A 20,028-nucleotide genomic window follows, 5' to 3' on the forward strand; every position below is an offset into this window, starting at 1 on the left:
TGTGAGCATCAGCAGCTAGAGGATAAGATACACCCCAAACACCACGTCACACACCATGCATTTTTCAGGACCTATGTTCACATAGATTAAATAGCATTATTAACTGTATCTAACTATATATAGATTAAATAACCTTTGTATTAATACACAGATTAAAAACCAGGACAAGGGCATGGAGGGGAATGACTCTTCCAGGACTGGATCTCATCCCAAAACACAGGATGCTCTGCTCCAGAGACATGTTCCTCAGCATGTGGCAAATGACAACTTGAACAGGAGACAGGTTTTATCCATTTTATTTAACCAATGAAATTCCTACTGATAACAATGAAAGTAATTTCAGCAAGTATAAATGCGATACAGTTTTAAACAAACCCCATTGTTCCGTACCTATAAATAGATTTTTCAAAACCTCATAAAAAGTGCAGATTTATGAATTGCTGTTAAAATGTTAATACATGATTCCTTTGTTTAAAAATGCATTTTTGTCTCTTAACTCACAAAAAAAAGAAAAAAAAAAGAAAAAAAGAAGTTCCTTCTGCATCTGTTCAGATGAATTCAAGTCGGGTAACTTAAAAACTAACAAAAGTCACACACAAAAAAATAATCCATCCCACTAGGTCAGTCTGTTGCTCTGCAAAAAAAAAAAAAAAAAAAAGAACAAAAAAAATCCCAACCAGCAACCATAGAAAAAATTAAATGAAGAAAGCTGCTGTGGAAACCCACAGTGAGCTCCTAGCAGCTGCCTCACCTTGCAGGCAAACCTCCTGCAAAAGCACAGAGAGCACAGAGGCTGTGGCACATCTCTGGAGCTCAGGGCAGGTGGTGGCCCAGGAGGCAGGACAGGTGATGAATGTGCCACCTCCCCGTGGGATGCTGTAGGACCCAAAGAGCTTCCCCACTCCATGGTGACGGGACGGAGCAGCAGGATCAGAGCTTTGTCCTTATTCCCAAAACACCTGCGTGGCTGAGAAGAAACTGACAGCTGCTGGGCTGGGTACAATTTACCCCCTGTCCAGAGGGTGAGAGGTGGGAGATGCAATGAAACACCAACCCCTGGGCACTGCCCTGCTCTGCCCTGCCTGCCCCCCAGCCTGCGGGCAAGGGGGCTCAGACCCACAGCTGCCCAGAGGGAGCTAACGCCACTTCTCACCCCCGACACGCCAGGCTCTGCAGACAGCAAACCAAGGGCTAATTTTTGCACTCAGGAGAGGCTTGGAAGCTTCTCCGCTGCAGAAACACTGTGCCCAGTGGCTGGTCTGTCCATCCGTCCCACACCAGCATGGCTCACATTCTCCTGGGCACTGGTGATGGGACCATGGGGGGCAACCAGCATCAGGCTTATGGGCAGGGGGAGCTGAAACACACGCCTGACCCCAACCTCCCTGATCTTCAGGTCCAAACGTGGCCCAAAGCAGGGCAGCCGTGCAACTTGGCCCGTGCTTCCTGCAGAGAGGGGCTCAGCTCACCCAGCATCGAGCGAGGCGTGCCCGTGGGCCTCTCCGTGTCTACAGTGGTATTTTATCTACAGCAGGGTCTGTTTAGCAAGAGCAGTTTAAAGTGGCTATGTTTATCAAGTTTGCTACTTTATGAATTTAAAAAAAACAAAACACAAACCAACAACAAAACAAAACAAAAAAAAAATAAAACCAAACCCCAACAACTATAAATACAAAGACTCTCACACACCAGACACTTGCAGCCTGCGTGACTCAGAAACCGCATCAATATTCTGTTAAAAAGCTTATTCTACTTAAAACTATACATAGTACAAGAGACTGAAAAGTGGCAGTCGTGTATGGGCACGCTGCCTGCCCCAGGGTGGCCCACAGTCAGGTGCTTCCTAAAAAAAAATCAAGGAGTTACAGTAACACAGCACAGGACTGCAAAGCCGATCACAGCTTCTGCTTACACTGCATATGAAGTACCAGGGGGAACACAAGAAAGAACTGGTGTTAATACTGATGGATTAAAGAGTAACTATAAAGATCAAAACAGACGTTCACAGCATGCTACATATATTGCTCACAAATTTTTTTCTTTAGGGTGAAAGAAAAAAAAAAAAAGAGGCTAATACAAAACAAGGAGCTGGTAGTCTGATTTTCAGTTATACCGGATAGAAAGATAAAGCATATACATTCATCGTGTGGCTTTCCAGCAAAAGGAGAAAAGGGTAAAACCGAGAGGTTTCAAGTTTACAAAATTCCTGTTTTTTTAAGCTACAGTTTATATCCAGTTCCGGTCACAGTCATGAAAATATTTCTGACTGCATCGCCTTGCCGAGTCCAAGGGCTGTACCCTAATTATTATCATTTTTCCCCTAAAAGCTGCATCTCCCACCACCCCAAGCGAGCTGCTCCTGCAGCCACCTGGGTACATGGCAGCTGGGCTGGAGGGAAGAGGCTTGGGTCTGGTGGCACGACATGAGCATGAAGTGGGCAATGAGAAACAGTTTTGGACCCTGCGTGTCTGGACCTGCTGCTGTTGCTGCTGCCCAGACCCCTCAGCTGGAGACATGATGCTTGGTGATTCACCTATTTTGTCTGAAAGCTCCCTTCATAGGGCTGATGGGGGCAAGAAAATGGAATTCAACAGCAGCATGTTTTTCTCAGGCAGAAGTAAATGGTTCCCTTCCCCTGCTCCATCTGTAGAGTAAGAAAAGGGTCTCAGTTCTTGTCCAACAGAAGCCCTCTGGACACCTGGGAAAGAGGCATCTTCCACCATCTCCCTATGCACAGACATACTCAAAGATCTCTCAGACACACTGGTGAAGTTCCCTCAACTAACCAACATGTCAACTTCTTCCACACTGTTTGTGTCCCCTTAGGAACACCTGTGGTCTACACCTTCTAATGTTGACAGACAGCATGGCTTGCTCCCCACAATTAGTATATTAATTGGCATCTTCAATACCATCTCTAACTACTGTAGGGAACAAGAGCAGAATTCAGATTTCTATTCTCCATAAGCCCTGATGATACTCAGTACCTGCAGGAACACTCAAGCCTGCCTACATCTCCAGCAGCCACTCCATGGGATGCATTTGCTTATCTCATATATAACAAAAAAACCCAAATCCACTTGTTCCAGATGCCAGCCATGGTCTGTCTGGCTGCAAGGCACCCGAGAAGTTGCCAATCCAATGGTTCTGTAAGCCTGGCACAAGAAGACCTCAAATTTCCCATTAGATGTCCCTCTAAGAGACCTATACAGCTGAGCAGCTCAGACATGGGGAGTTTTGCCACAGAAAGCATTTCCTTAGTGGATCCACTGGATTATTACTGTACCTCCAGAGATGGGATCTGATATGCTACTGGCAAATGCTACCTACAAGTTGTAAGCAAGTACTGAGTGTCATCCTTTCAAACCAGAATTTAGAATTTTTCTGTCCAGAAATAAACTATTACAGCAATTAAGTGTTTCTGACCATGAGAAAGACCCTCTGAACTAACAGCAAATGGTGAAACAGGAACCTAGCATGGGTGTACAAGGTTAAGGCTAAGGAGGTTGTCCCTACATGACTGCTAGGGGTTGTGAGTTGGGAAGACAGGAAGCACTTGAATGTAGGGTGGTGGTGGTGGCAGGTTGGAAAATGACAATTTTGCTCCTGGTGAGCAGCAGGAGGATTAAATGTCTGCAAGAGAGACCTGATGTGTCTTGGAGGAGCAGCAGCATGACCTCATGCCAGGAAATGTGCTCTAAAGGATAAAATAACACTGATCAAGATGCTTCTAAATTTCCTCATACTACTGTGCTCTCTCCATCTTCCACACCTGTCATCTATGCAGCAGGTATGAAATGCTAAATTCACTTTCACTTGGATATAAAAATTTTCATTTACAATTCCCAAATGTGGAAAAGCTGGTGGATGCATCTCTTCGGACAAATGTAGTGCTGGGGGACATCAGGGAGAAAAAATCCGGAGTTCAGATAGTGAAAACTGACATTTTTGTCCAGCTCTTGGAGTTATTGCTAATGGCAAACCAACTCTTACAGTTTTATGTTCAGATCAGCCTGGGAAAGTTAATTTGCAATGAACTCACTCCCCTCTCTCTCCATTTTGTGCAACATCACCCCTTATTTATGGGAGAAGGATCCAAGCCTCTAAGGAAAGTAACTGAAAGTACATAACTTGAAATCAAGAAGATATGGAGTATTTCTTTTGGGTCAAAACTTTTTAGTCCAAACACAAGCTCTCCACTTGCTACCACAAATAAATCTTGTCTGCAAGCAGAGTTTAAATAATCCAGCTCTTCTAAAAGGGATTCCAAACTCTGGAACACGAGCCTGAAATGCATGCCTATGTTCATGGAAAACACACATGCATGAGAAACATTGAGAACCTGTTCTGCAAGAGCAGCAGCTTACAGTTTAACTGCTTTGGGAAAGATTTCTCTAAGCCTCTACTAAGTCCCCAAAACAACCCATTTCATTAACAATCGCTGCAAATCACATGGATCTGTTCCTTTAATCTCTATGGAAACCAATTGTTTTCTATTGAATTTAGGTGACTAAGTATGTTTAAAAATTGGACTAAAAAATGCACCTTGCAGGATTTTGCTGAGTGCCTAGGTGCTTAAATTCCCACTGAAATTTAGGAAACTAGCTGCTTTTTCCAAACCCCATGAAAATATCTATCAACATCACTATGAACAAAAATACTTTTGAAGAATAACTGATGCTTTAACCTTTTGCACTGAAGTTACAGAGAAACAAAGTGTTTTCCTTTTTGCTCTTTTCTGATCTGTTCTAAATTTATAGAAACTTTCATTTATAATTTTTACAATCACTGATTTTTCTGTGCTTAAACTTTTTGTAATACACAGGAAGAGCTGATAGTGGCAATTCTTTAACTCCTGAAGCTGAAAATACATCCTTTTGAAGTATTTGGGACAAAGAACATATGTTTCAGTTCAGTCTTGATGAAAACAAGTCCCTCTGCAGATCATCAAAATTCTCACAGGATACCACACCAGTAGCTTTAGTAGCTATCTGCACAAACTGTACCCTAGTTTAAAATAATTTCTGTTCCTTTAAGATAGCACTCTGGTGATGTTCAGCTGCAGGCAGAGTGTTCTGGGAATCACAAATGCTTTCTCCAGTCAGCACCTTTTTTACTTCTCTTCATTATAAAAAATAAAGAAAGAGCAATTTCATCAAGAATTTCCACTATCACAACACACGCTTTGAAGCAATTCTGCAACGATGAGAAGCTGTCCATGCTCAAAAGCTCTTTTCCCTACTTACAGCATTCCCTGTGCTGGCTGGCTAATTTGTATCTACCAATCTTTCTCTTCAGCAGACAGGAGACTGTACACTTTGTTTTCATGTTGCTCATGGCTGGGATTTTGTGGACTAGCATTAACGCTGGTAAATATCAATTCCAGTAAAGGAACATAGAGGGATAGTATCTACACTTCCAACAATTATGGTATTCTTAATAGTTTTAATGAACAAAGCATGAAGATTCACATTCATGAGTGCTTTAAAAATGCAAAAAATTCAAGAATACTTGCACATTAAAATTTGGCACAGTGTGAGCCTAAAGCGTGCATAAAGTGTATGGCAGAGTTGTCTGACTTTAAACACCTCTTCTGGACAAATATCTATTCAAAATCATAAATTTGAGTAAAAAACCGAGGCTATAAATTGTTACACAGCAAATGCAATACTTTGAAAAAAAAATGCCACGTGGAAAACATTTCCAGAAGTTTCAAGTTTGCATTTAATATTAAAAAAAAAGAAAGAGAAATAGCAAACTAATTGTACAGTGACATTTCTTACGGTGAAATGTCTTGCAGGCCATATGTAACTTCATATGGCACCTTAAAAAAAAAAAAAAAAGAAATCACTGGTTTACTACCAATTTTATGAAGCAATCCATTGATGGTTTCTGTATTTCAAATCTGCTCATGTACTCCGCTCAGAAGGCATTTGAGCTGGCAAGTATATTTCGTAAGAAAAGAAGTAAAGGCACTCATGTTTCCAAACATAAAACTCAACCCACTTTAAGAGTATTTGCATTTCTGAAGGGAAACTAAGCCATCATATTAGTTACCCAAATCTAGTTTCACCTCCTGTCCAGAGCTCAACTTTGCTTCTTGAGAACTACTTGACTTTTCAAAGCACAAGAATTTAAAGTAGTACTGTACAGTTCCCATCACTTGAAAAAATCAGAAGTATTGCATGAAAGCTTATCTCAGCAGAACTGTTTTAAGCACGAAAGCCATTAGGTATGGCCACTACAGTCACAAGAGGGAGGAAAAAATATCATAACAACTTAGAAAATTAATCTAAGTTCATACATATGAGCATCTCAAACCTTCTGAGAAATCTGTGCTGTTAGCTATACAAGATAAATAAATCTGATGTTTTACCCAATGTTCTCTCCAGAAGAGGCTCTGATGCTGTCTATTGGGTAGTTTTCTAAATAGCCAACGTTACATGAAAATAAAATAATTACTGATTTCTTCCTCAAAAAGTTTTCACATGCAGAGTCTGCAGTCTGAAAGTGCAGAAAAATGTACAATCATTTAGCTTTCCAATCTGGAACAGATAGATAAAGCGAAAAAAACAACGTGTGAAGTCACACCAAGGTGTCAGGAAGAAGGAAGAAAAGAGAAAACTAACTTTAGTAGCATACTGGTCCATGATTTTGTCAATGAAGAGTCTTAAAATAGTATCTTTTAAGCTATTCTGCAATCACCAATGGAAAAAGAATCCTGTATTAACTTCTACAATCCAATGGAACATTAAAAAACCCCAACTCTCTGGTGAGTTTTCAATGTATGCAACAGAAATAAAGGTCACCCTCCTCAAAGAAATATGGAAAGTCCAAACTAAGAGACAACAGTTGAAGCAGTGACAACTTGCATCCTACTGGGTAAGTTTAAGCATCTCTTTAGGCACTTCACTGGTTCATTAAATGCAATACAAAATAAAGCTATAAATATCAACATTTTGTGCTCTTAAAAATTAGTCCAAAGCAACAGAAAACAGCACAAAAGTGTGACATTTTTGGCAGCTTATTTCTTCCCTTCCCCAATGTTACCGGTTGTCCAAGAATGCTTTGTTTTGGGGATGCTTTGGCATCTCAATATCAGGTTGTCTTAAGCCATAAAAGCTAAAACAAAACTGCTAGGCCTTAGACAATAAAGAAATTTGGTTTTAAAATTTCTTTATGGCTATATAAGAAGGACACTTTAGCAGTGGCATGACAGGGAAAAAAGCTTGCCTTCTTTTTAAATATTGCACTTTTCTTTTGTTCACTCACACTAATGCATAGAAACTTTTGAAACTTTGAATATTAAGATTTCATGCTATGAAAAAGTTACGGGAAATAAATTTCTATATGTTCAATATGAAAGAACAGATATGCTAGCCTTCCTTTACTTTCCTTAGTTAAAACATCGAGAAAGAAGAGAGTGCACAAAACCCCACAACCCTATTTTTGGTCAGCCTGTGTATTAACTTCATAGGTGCCAAAGAAACAAATTGATGTGATGAGCATGGATATTGTAAGGACAACTGAGGGTGACTGTCAGTAAAACAAGATTATGCATGACTGAAACACAGTAAGTGTGGCTGAAATGGCAAATCATGAGGCCTCTTCTCTTGGGAAGGGGCACGACAAAGCAGATGAATTTCTCACTTCAGTAGCATGCTGTAGGATTCATCATGATTAATTTCACATTAAAGTGTGCTCAATGTTTGCATCCACATCTCGCATCACCTTCAATTGCTGTAGTAAGACAGGGACTGGCAAGCAGTCTCCAGGAGACACAGAAGAATCCAGTGGGCAATTCAATGCAACGCAGCCCGCGCGTCTCTGTCACGAGTCACGACGTGGTGGTACGTTCTCAGGACAGGCAGAACCCACCTTCTGCTGGACTCCACTAATCTGAAAAATGATTGCTTGGAAAAAGAAGTCTCTAAGCACTTCACTCTGGTGCTTAAAGAACAAAGCGCTAGGATTGGATATAATAAAAACAGTTTCAGGAACCTGACGACTGCGCAGAAAATCCAGCTGGAACCAATGCAGAGTCGTGCTCCTCAGTGTTACTTTTGTTATCATTAGTAATGTTAAGCATCAAGAAAATAAAACACATCATTGCACATTACAGCCGTCAGGAAGCACGGCTAAACTTTTGACACTAGAGAATTGAATAACCTGATGCTACATCACAAACAGCTTCTGGTGTGTATCTATTTCAAAAGGTCTTTACATACTCGGTAAAATCTCCTTTGCTCCAGCCCCGCGAACGCTTCAGGTCAAGTGGCGAGTTATGGCACGAAGGGCATAGAGAAGTTCAGCCTGCATACGAGCTTCCATTAGAAGTAGATTGACATGAACCTGTCACAGATTAAACCAGCCGTTCAGTTCACCTCTGAATGCAACATTGTTTATTCATTTAGGCTAAAATTTCTAAACTTTAGTAAAGTATTTCTGCAAGAAAAAATGTCCATTCTCCCTGTGGCCTGTCGCTGGACTCCAGCTCCTCTTCAGACAGCTGTGTAGCATGCCACTACTAGACAACATTCCAGGACTGCAAGGAACTGGAATGCTGCTTTAAGCAATATTCCATCCAAGAAGTTGCAACAAAACTATTTTTGTATGCTAATGCTATTAGTTCTTTATGAACTATGTTTTGTTTTCTTTACTACCACCCGTGACCATCATATAGGAGCACAGAATCATAGAATCATAGACTGGTTCAGGTTGGAAGGGACCTTCAAGACCATCTAGTTCCATATATATATGCATATATATATATATGAGTTAAGATCTTTTTTGATCCCTAAATCCCAAGTACTGGCAGAGTTGGCCACTTCTGCATTCCCAAGTTTATCCACTTTTACAGCTGTCAGTTCCAATTTTATGGAGCAGTCGCTCAAAATAATAATAAAAAAAGAAACAGTCTTTCCAACACACTGACAAGTATTTTTGTAAAATTGGTATCTAACACTCCATGAATTAATCTCATTTGCTTTTCTCTGGTTAAAAGCAGTCTGTTTGACAGATACTGCCATTTTTAGGTGTCATCACTATTTTCATTTCTGAACAGCAGGGGGTCTCTGTGAAGCCAGTTTGGCTTTGAAATACCCACCTTCTCCGAGTGCTTGAACTGGCGCCAGTAACTGTCATACATGCGCTTGGTAGTTCTCTCTGGGTAGCAGGTCACTGTCTTTATGTAAACCTTCAGGCTGCGTTCAAGTAACTGATTCACTTCTCCATAATCATAGTCATCATACCTAAATAACACAAACAATCACTCTGTTGGACAAAGTTTTGAAAAGCATGGTCTTTTGCAGCATTAAATTCTTAAGCTTGGCAACTGGAGTATTTATTACACATGCTAGAAAACCTGCTGCTAATAGAGGGTCTGAAAAGACTAGGTTGTTGCATTTTCTGAACAAAGGATACAGGCTGGCTTCAGAGAAGACATTTCTGTAATAACTTCCATCCTGACTCATATTAATTTTCTCCACTGGAAGGAAAAGTTTTACTGATACACCAGCAAAACCACTCTAACTTCCAGACTGAGGTACCATCTCCACTTTTAACACCTAGAGTCTAAATTCATGTGTTTCACATGGTTCGATTTTCATTCTGTTTACACAGTTTAAAATGCACTCCTAAGCTGAGGGATTTCTGTCCATACCTGATTCCATACATACAGTGGACATAGTTAAATAAAGCTCTTCTTAGCGTAGTTGTATCAACATCTTCATGTGTTGCCATAGTGTTATATGTGAGGTTATACACCATCCGGAACTTCTCATCAAGGAGATGCCCAATGTCGGAATAAAGCCTGTTTACCAGGGAAAAGCCATGATTTTCCCAAGTATAGTCCTGAAGGAAGAGAAGGGAATATATAAATGCACAAATGAAGTTCCTCTCTATATCTCCACAGTTTTTGTTGCTTGCTAGTTATAACTTTATTATCTTAACGAAAATTGGCATTTTGAATCCTTCATCTGTATCTCCTGCATTCCCCCAGGCTTCCTGGCAATGAATATCAGTTCACAACACCCCACCTCCAGCTTGGTATCATTAGCCTGCAGGAGAAAAAACCCAAGCTTTTCTTGAAGTGTTGAGGCAATTTTCCATTGTCTGCTGTTTCACTCTGACCGGTGGGACAGGCCTTTTAAGTTAAAAAAACATGTTCCTCCTGGAGGCTTTGCTGCTTAGCTCTGAGCAGAGATGGAGTATTTACTTCCACCCAGGATGGACACCCATTGGGTAAAGTGCTGCACTGTCCTGAACAAACTAATAAAAGCCAGGCTGCTTTGCTCTTAGACAAGCACCTGGACTGCAAGGAGAAAAGCTTGCCTGCTCCTAACGGGAATGGGAAATCTTTGCAGAGTGGTGGCACAGCACCAGCAGCAGAGGACAACCCTGCTTCAGAGAAGTGTGCAACCACTCTCCACGCTGTGGTTACACAGAACATGTTGGTTTGCCCATATCCATGGCAAGTTTTCCATCTTTCAATCACTGATGCCATCCTCACAATTGAGGACATCTCTCTGTCCTTCCTGTGTCTGGCTGTTCTACAAAGGTACTGCTGGGCAAGGGTCCTCACCCAGGTGCTTTAGAGCACATCTACAGGACTGGCCCCCTGACTAGGATAGTGGGGAAGAGTATGTAGGACAACATTCAGCTGCATTCAGTGACATCTGAAATGCACCACATCACACTGGCCTCCAGCTGCCTGTCCTAAACACTGCAAGGCTTGTGAGAAATATGCCATCTCTAACAGCCCTGTACAGGTGTCCAGGACACTTGGGGCATCACAAAAGCCTCTGAAAACCAGAAGGCCCAGGAGGTGGAAAGCACTGTTTATTAACAGCAGTTAATCCACACTAACAATGCAAAAGGGGAAAAATAAAGACATTATGCTGTGCATGGAATGCCTTGTTCTATTACTGAATTTAAACCCAGAGATTTAAACCCCCAGTCTCGTTTTATCAGAACAAAGATTGGATTTATTGCAGGGTTTGGGGATGCTATTGAACTTCAAATAGCATTAATAGCAGAACATTTGGGAGGCTGTGGGTATATAATCTAACTACCTAAGAGCGGGACATACTTAATAAAGTGAAGTTATCAAGGTGACTTTTTGAACGTAGACCAGGAGCCGTCCTGTTTATTTAAGAGCAGAGATGTTTTAGTTCTGATTTCAATTTCTGCACAGCTTTTTTCCATGGCAGACTGATGCTCCTAAAGTAGTTAAGCAGAACGTTTGATTTACAGGCACGGACTCTGCCTTATTATTTTTGGCATTATCCACTGGATTTAGGTAGACAGTAAATTATCCAGATTAACAGCAACTGCTGCTATAGCTAAATACATTTCCTGAGACAGATCACGGATTCTTCATTTTACAGTCTTAGGTACATCTTCAGACAATGAAGTTTTCCTGCACCAACTGTTTTTTTAATTTAAGTTTTCTGATTTAGTTTAAAATTTCTTCTATTGATAACAATTTATTACTAGACTGCTGATTAATCTACTCTGTAAGGTGGAACAGAACCACCTAGAATATACAACCCTCCTGCTCTATATATCATGAAGAAGTTCATGAGTCTGGTCATGAAAATAGAAGCCAGCATGTAAGACAACGTACAGGTAAAAGGTACATACTGCTCTTTCAACTGCACTAAAAAAATAAATAAATATTCAAATATAGCCAAAATCTTCAGTAACCATATTTAAAAACTTCTTTTCTGATATTCAGAGTTCAGGGATTTGGTGCACATGTGAGAATGATACTCACCAAATTCTTCTCACAGACATATATGCATCCATGTATTGATAACTACTGGACAGAGAATACTAGATAAAATTATAGAAATAAAGAGTTCTTCCTATGGCTTTTTTCTACAACATCTGGAGGGATGGAAAACAAATTCTATCTTTTCTACCTTTCACTTTTATTCCAGATTTAGTGACATGCTCTACAGTTTTCAAATATTAATTCTGGTAATGACTGGAGTAAGACTGAAAGCTAAGTCTGAGATTTACAAAGAGTAAATGACTCATCTCAGGTAGATTTGTGGAAGCTTTGGAGTTATTTATGGACCAGGACAAGAAAAGCAGCATGCCCCGCTAGAACTGCTTTATGCTGTTTGCCCTGTAATGAGATATACAAACATTCTGTGAGTGAATGTACTTTAAGGACATGGTACCTGAGCTCTGAATGTTGGCAGATGGTCTTCTCCTCGCCTTGCAAAGTCTTTGTACCCAAACCCAGGATCTTCGATATAGCGGGAGACATCTGTAGAAACTATTTCATCATCAAATGCTGTGAAAAGCAGCAAAATGCTTTGATTCAGGTGAGCACATGAGTTAATGATGACTTATAACTACCATTCTACTAGAGAACAATTTTAGAACTTGTGCAAAGGAAGAGTGTGGTAAAAAGGAAATAACAGCTTCAATCCAAATCTGTTTCATTGAGCCAACTAACTGTCAGCCTGTAGCAGACATCTAAAGTACTTCCACAGGATGGGAAGAGATGGGCTGAACTTCTGTCTGGAGGTGTGCTCTTCTCTCTCCTCACATCCAAGGGAGGCTAGGTATCTTTAATCGAGAAGGTTAATCCTGTTAGTAAAGTCACTGTGCTAGGATGAGAAACAGAAAAATGTACCCTTGACAGCGCGGTTGCTATGCTGAGCAGGTCTGGTGTCAGGAACTACACCAGCTCTGTTCTGTGACCTGGGGATGAGCAACCGGAAAGCAATGCAACCCTCCACTTGTAAACAGCAGTTGAAGATTATATGAAAGCAAAGAGATCCACAGTACATCAGGATGAAATTCTGCCAGAAGCTCTAGTAACTAAGCATCTTCAAAGAGCTCCAAAACGTGTCACTAAGCAAGCACAGGTTCTCTATCAGGAATCAATCTTTCCCTCCAGAATAAACAGGTGGCTTGATGTGTAACTACCTCTGCAGAAGTTGACTACTGCACAGCTGACTGCACTTGACCCTGATGTTAAAATCCTGGCTTGCTTCCACATGCACTGGCAGAACAGTTGCCATATGTCCACTGTTAGCACCTTGAAAAGTCAGTTAATCTAAGAATTGCAGAAGTGCTTTATCTCCTCTTTGCCTCATTAAACAATCAAAACATAACTGCTTGGGAAGAAGCTCGCACAGCATCTGCTACAGCAAATCCGTAGTGAAGAATAAAAAAAACCTGCACACAAACACTCCTCTCCCCTGACATGGGCTGAATTTTATGAAAGGGTAAAAGCCAACATGACAGACTCTTCAACTCAACCCAGCAAAAGACAGAGGGAAGAAAGTAAACAAAACTATCAGCAACCCATGAAAAAAACCTCTTCTGTCTCAAACAACCTATCTGTCTTATATGCCTGAAGTTGCAGAGACTTGTGGAAGCTCTGGTTTGATAATGAAATCGCAAAGGGTGTCAGTTCATCTGCACTGTTAATGCTGCCTTACCAATGAAAAACAGAGCAAGAATGGACAATGTTCATTCCTTAAAATCCAGCCATGACGTTGCTGGATTTATCTTCTTTCAGAGATTTTGCACCTTCCTAAAGAACCACAAAACAATCTCTCGGCTGATCCACAATACTTTCTTCCTCCTTTTTGGACTCAGTGCACAAAAACTTAGGTACCTTCAAACATGTTTGGTGTGATGCTACTGAGATCTAAATTCATAAAAACAGTGTCAGTAAAATGCGAAGCATTTAATGGGTTGCTTCTTAAAAAGAAACAAGCTATCAAGTAGTCTCTATTATGAGCAAATTGTTGTAGAATCTGATTCTTAATAGTATTATTTCTTCAAACACTTTATTTGGAATAAAAACCCACTTTACTGCCTATCAGAAACAGATTTAATTGTATGGTTTATAGAGATTAAGGTCTCCAGAGCACATGAAGAGTGTTGGAAAAGAAGCTTTCAGCACAGAATTTTGAACATGATTTAAGAATTAAAAAAATACTAAGAATCTCTACCACAACACAGGCAGTAGAACAGAAGCTGTAAGATTACTCAGAACAAGTTAGAAATGTCCTTTCCAGGTGGGCAATAAATGGTAAAGCAGTTGAGTCTCATCCCAATCTATTTTCTGAACTAAGTATCATATCTGAAGGCTACTTATGAGTGTCATTGAAGTTCTAAGCACTGTAGAACCTAAATCTGTGAAATATTGTTGAATATTTACATGAATGAATGAATTTGAAGACCTAAAGAAAGATAAATTTACACTCTACTTTTGAAACAAGACTACAGGCTTTTATTTTTAATATACAAAAGCTGAATTTCAAGTAGCAAAAAAGATGGTGTAACTTATCAATCAAGAAATCCTAAGCAGATGAAGCAAGTGATAGGACCACCCTTACTACCCTCCTTTAGACCAACACCCAGAATAAAAAAATTCTGTAGTCACTGAATGAGCCTCAAGTGTTCAGTTCTTACAAAGCACAGGAAAAATGGAACTGGAAAAGCACAAATACCTCCACTAATTACTAGCAGACTCTCCTTCTTCTCCTTTTCAAAGCGAGTTGCCATTTCTTCCTGAGAGGCTTCTTCGTCCTCTTTATCTTCTTGTAGCCTCTTCATCCTTTCCATTAAGGCCTCCAGCTCACTTAAAGAATCTGCAATCTGCAAAAACACCATGACATTCTGCAAAATTAGAAGATAGACAATGTGTGTCATCTTCAGATTTCATGCTTGACAACAAACGTTCTCAACAACAGATAGCAGCAACAAACACAAAAACTTCAGCCAGAATGCACTTTGTCACATACATAAGTAGACAAACAGCTTTCAGACAGCCTGAAGAAGAGAGCTGGGAAGTGTTATTCTAACTTATTGCAGTCATCTACAGCAGCAGGATTAACAGCAGAAGAGGTGGTGTTTGGACGTGGAAACAATAGTTGCTTATAGTATATATTTCACAATGTTTATAGCTCAGGAAAAGCCATCTGTGTGCCCTACACGTATCAAAAAACAACTTTTAATATGAAGAAACTTTTTTCTGTCAGCTAGTGTTGCAAAATATGTTTCTGAAGAGATACAGTGCAGCACTGCAATGTAGGAACACAACCTGAGACAGCAAACCAGTGTTTTCTTTTTCATTACATGTGTTCAAAATAGCTATTATGTTGACTCTTTCCCTTGCTTTTGTGAGGCAAACAGGCTTCTTTACCAGAACTACAACAAAGTCTGGGGCTCTGTGATCTGTACTTATCATTCAGATTTTTCTTAAGATAAATGGCTTGGTTTTAATTTTCCATCTTTTCCTTTTGATTCTGTTTTTCTGCCTGTAGCTATAGGTGTTTTCTAGTGGGCCACTCACTGCTTAGCAAGCAGCAGAGAGTCAGGAGCAGCCCTTTGCCCTCTGCAAATGGTGACAAGACACCCTGCTGATTCAACCTAGCACACCTTACCACCCAGAAATTTAAGATGTAGCATTTGAACTGATTGGTCACATGTTCACATTGTACTGCTGAGTTTTAAAAATATATCTAGTGGCTTTGCTCATAATCCAAACCTTCCATCAAAGGTGATGAGGCTAATTCATGAATCAGTACTAATTCAAGGACATGTCCTCAAAGCATTATAGAGCCACTTTCAGAATTTTTTTTCCACATTTCAGTTAATAAACTAGTAATAAAATTTCTCTGTTGTTTGATTCAGGACTGGAACACCAGCACGAAGAATTCAGTAATTTTATTTCATAACTTTTCTCCCATCTACATGGAGGTGCTTCAGAATTGGCCTGTTTTGTGATTGTAGGCCTTGAAGCCAAAATTATTACTACTTCCGTTTTTTTTCTACTTATTTCTTTTTTCATTCCACATGTCAGGAACACAGATGATACATTCCTACAGTCAGCAGCACACTAGCTGAAGAAACTGGGACTTAAAGCTTTCAGCTGAAAGCAAGGTTTTAGTCTTGCCCAATGGGTTGTGAGATTAACCATCAAAATCACATTGCTCTGACTACCATCTGCTGTTACAATGCAGCTTTCAATAAATTACAGTGGAAGCTGCCAGAGCTAACGTAAGAGTTACCAGACTCAAGCATTCCAGTAAAGTAGACAAAAACTTCCAAACTACCCTGAAATTTAAACAGGAAAGAATGGAAGAAAGTTTTCTAATGCAAAACAGAGGCAAGCAAAAGAATTCTTGCGACACTAACCCCAAAGTTGCTACTTGTGAGGGATGCATTTTCTATGTTGTTGTCATTGGCAAGATCACAGACACAGAAGTTGTTGACTGCTATAAGTCTGACTCCATTGGATGTATCCGGATCTCTCTCTGGATTAATGCCACTACCAAATACAAAACTTGCCAAGGCATGATAATGTGCCAACAGGACAACAGCATGCACCAGTTCAGGAAGAGACCAATTATTTTCCCCAGTCTTGACAAGTTTCTGAAATGAGAATAAAAGAAGTGTAAATATGAAATTTCTTTTGGCCCCCAGCTTTTCTAGAAAACACTATGTATTTTAAAAGTGGATCAATTCCTTTCCTCCAATAATACCATATTCCTCTTACACACAGACTCTCACTGTGTAAAAAAAAGAGACATTTAATATATTACCTCTTCTTTTGGGATTATTTTAGTTAATGCTATTCCTAGAAAGTAAATCTTGCTGGCTTTGTCACTCAGAGGAATTTACTGGCTTATTTGATGCTCAGTACTTTCCTATATTTTTAAACTCAAGGTAATGAAACCTAACCAAACACTTGTGTAGTTCTTATCAGTTCTTAGTACTGGACATTTACTGCTATTACAGGGCATGACTTGACAGGTACCTGAATGTGCTCTTTTGTGATTAGCCAGGGCCGGTGTGCAAGGAGTTTGTTGATTTCGTTCAGATTTTTCAGTCTTTGGGGAATGTATTCCAAACCATTCAGCCACTCTGCAATCCCACCAGTCTTCAAGAATTCATCAACATGCATATTTATTAGGTAGGAACACTGATGTCTGGCTGCAGCCTGGAATAATTAAATACAGAGGGAAAAGGGCAGAACATTAGTGTGAAATCTGATTTTGCTGTAGGTGGAAGACAGGTTACTAGCACAAAACAAAAAAAAACAGTTTAACTCCAAAGGGCCATGTTTTATACTGCAATGCATTTCTACACAGCATGGAGGATTCTCCAATAAAAATATATTTGATCATTTTACTCTGAATGGCAAAATCTAATTTAGGTTGAAAGAGGTCTCTAGAGGAGAAGTTGTCCAAACCCTGCTCACAGAAGGGCTGACTTATATCTGTTTGCTCGGAGTGTTGCCCAGACAAGAACTCCATCCTCGGAGAGCACACAGCTTCTCTTGGCCCCTGTTGCAATGTCTCAACATCCTCAGACTAAAAAATGTTTTCTTGGTGTCCACCTGGAATTTGTTGTGACTTGAGTCCACTGTATCTCATCCTATGGCTGTGCACTGATGACTAAATATCCAAACATAAAGTTACAGTTTTAACTGCTCCCTGTAAAACCTCACTCTGGTGGGCATATGAGAAGTGTATCACTATGGGAAACAGTGAAACATGTATGTTGCCAGTTCTCCCTTCTCATGGGATACCTTCTGTCTAGGGCTTCATTCGGATGTAAATCAACTACAAAAACTTGCCCCCTGCCAAAATGTCACACCAGCCTTCCCTTTCTGAAGTCTTGCTTTTTTTTCTTTAAACTACAAAAGTCAAGGTTGCAGGAGAAAATACACAGTCTGCTGTTACAAACCATGATAGCAATGTAGTGCCTGTAGGGCAAAGGAAGGGGCCCATCCATGCGCAACATGTAGAACTGGCTGCGGAGGAAAGACTCCAGGTACTGGGTGTGGATACTCATGACCTGCGTGATGTTGTCCAGGCGACCAGATGTAGAGTACTCTTCCACAAGAAGATTAGTACGTTCATCCAAACCATTTGCTTGCATAACCTTAAAAAGAAGATGGACAAACTTATCAGAGAAAGAGATTTTTAGCCAGCGTTAGCCCTAGAGAGAAACTTATTGCAGTATGAAAGGTTTGCTTGTCACCAAACTTAAAGGCAAAGCTGGAGATCTGGGTGTGTATTTGTAAATCTGTATGCTTCCATACATGAGAATAGAGACTTACAGATGCTACTCATATACTGAGAACTGAAGAGCACTTTACACTGTACCTCTAGTATTTTAATGTTTCTACAAAAACAAAAAAACATTTTTCTGGAGATCTTTCCAGAACGGCTAAACTCACAGATGCTTCAAGTTAAATCTGTATGGAGGGCTGGAAGTAAGGAAGAGGTAAATAGAAAGTCTTTATGGAAGTCAGCCTGTACAGACACACACCACCCAAGCTTTCAGCCCTAAAACCAATTTCAAAATTAATGGAAAGGAACTGGGTTATGTAACCAAATTACAGAAACAGCCTGGCAATCTACCCCTCTGTGATTGTATAATTGAAGAGGAGATCAACTGCTAATTTGTCCATGACATTCAAGTATTATTTAGAATAGGAATTTAATGCTTTCTTTAAACAAAAGATGTTCTTTAATTATTCCAACCAATCCAAACCTTGGGCATGAGATGAAATGAAACAGCAAAACATTAAGTAGCTCTTGCACTGCAAGCCCTGACAGTGTGTTAGTGCTATTACTCAGTGTTTATCACCAACAGCCATTTTCAACATGTTCACCACTGAAGTTATGAGCACAAGGCTAGAATACCTAGTATTTATTCTGAAACTTCACAGTACTAAACCAGCCAGCTTACTATTGCAACCACCATGAAATGAGAAACGATTTTAGCTGGCTTACTGCATATGGAGACAGAAAGCACCTAAAACCGGGAAGCATGAAGCTTTTGTGGAAAGATTCTACTTAAAATATGTTTTTCTTCTTTCTGATGGGCTGATGAATGGACCATGTCTCCAATATTTTTCCATCAAATCTTATATATATATGTTACATACAAAGAAACATGAACAACACACTAATGTTCTTCTCTGTTCTAATTTGTGGGCCCAGAAAGAAAGAGAAGACGCAGCTATGCAGTTAGGCAGCTCCACTATTTTTACATGTGTAAAAACATCACTATAACAGCTTTTCCGTGTTTTGTACCTAAAATGATGCCTCTTTAATCTTCCTTACGAATGTTTTTATGGTCAGAATTTTACTCACACATTGGAGTTTGTATTATCTCAACACACTGCGGTATATCCTTCACTCCACTCCAAGGAGTCCCCCTACTCTTCAGCAAGTGTATCTCCCATGTATTGAAGAGATCTCTGTCTCATTTAGTAGTTTCTTGGGGAAATCATACTTTTTGTGTCTCTGTAAGCTTTCTAACTTTCTCCAGCTTGTCAAGAGTTTTCCCGGAAACAGTGAAAGTTATGAAGACTAAATTCTGTTGACAAAATTGAAATATAATCCTGTAGGACTACACTGTTGCTACGTTAGCAGTATGGAGTATTATTCCTTCTGAGATTTATCTCCGCCTATATTACTATCCTTTTCATGCTGTACATGTACTTCCTCCTGATTTATTACCATCCATGGATTCACAAATGTGTTTTTTTACTCTGATCGTAAAGCCTGACAGCCCCTTAACAGGAAAATTCACAATTAAGTTGTACACAATTAAAAGAGGCCATTCAGAGGGACTTTGACAGGCTTGAGAGGTGGCCTCATGCTGAGTTCAAGGTCCTGCACCTGGTTCAGGACAATCCCAAGCACAATTATGGATTGGGTGGTAAATGGATTGAAAACAGTCCTGAGGAAAATGACTTAGAGGAGTTGGTTGATGAGAAACTCAACATGAGCCATCAATGTGTGCTTGAAGCCCAGAAAGCCAACTGCATCCTGAGCTGCATCAGAAGCATGGCCAGCAGGCCAAGGGAGGTGATTCTCCCCCTCTGCTCTTCTCTTGTGACACCCCACCTTCAGTGTTGTGTCCAGTTCTGGAGCCCCCAGCATAAGATGGACACGGAGCTGCTGGGGAAAGTCCAGAGGGGGGCCATGAAGATGACTCGAGGGCTGGAGCACCTCTGCTATGAAGACAGG

The 20,028-nt window shown here is 40.2% G+C and overlaps 1 protein-coding gene across 1 annotated transcript in view; it reads right to left on the reverse strand.

Annotated features, from left to right (window-relative positions):
- Positions 1–280: 280 nt before the first annotated feature.
- Positions 281–20,028, reverse strand: part of SESN3 (sestrin 3) — a 45,033-nt gene continuing 25,285 nt past the window's right edge. Inside the window, exons 3-10 of the mRNA XM_051639757.1 lie at positions 17,729–17,926; positions 16,797–16,979; positions 16,175–16,411; positions 14,485–14,632; positions 12,190–12,305; positions 9,663–9,853; positions 9,108–9,252; positions 281–8,353 (exon numbers count right to left, since the gene is read on the reverse strand). Coding sequence (XP_051495717.1) covers positions 8,267–8,353; positions 9,108–9,252; positions 9,663–9,853; positions 12,190–12,305; positions 14,485–14,632; positions 16,175–16,411; positions 16,797–16,979; positions 17,729–17,926 — 1,305 coding nt within the window. The 3' untranslated portion in view covers positions 281–8,266. The remainder of the gene's footprint in view (positions 8,354–9,107; positions 9,253–9,662; positions 9,854–12,189; positions 12,306–14,484; positions 14,633–16,174; positions 16,412–16,796; positions 16,980–17,728; positions 17,927–20,028) is intronic.

The sequence above is a fragment of the Apus apus genome, chromosome 1, assembly GCF_020740795.1.
Source record: "Apus apus isolate bApuApu2 chromosome 1, bApuApu2.pri.cur, whole genome shotgun sequence".
Classification (NCBI taxonomy): Eukaryota; Metazoa; Chordata; class Aves; order Apodiformes; family Apodidae; genus Apus; species Apus apus.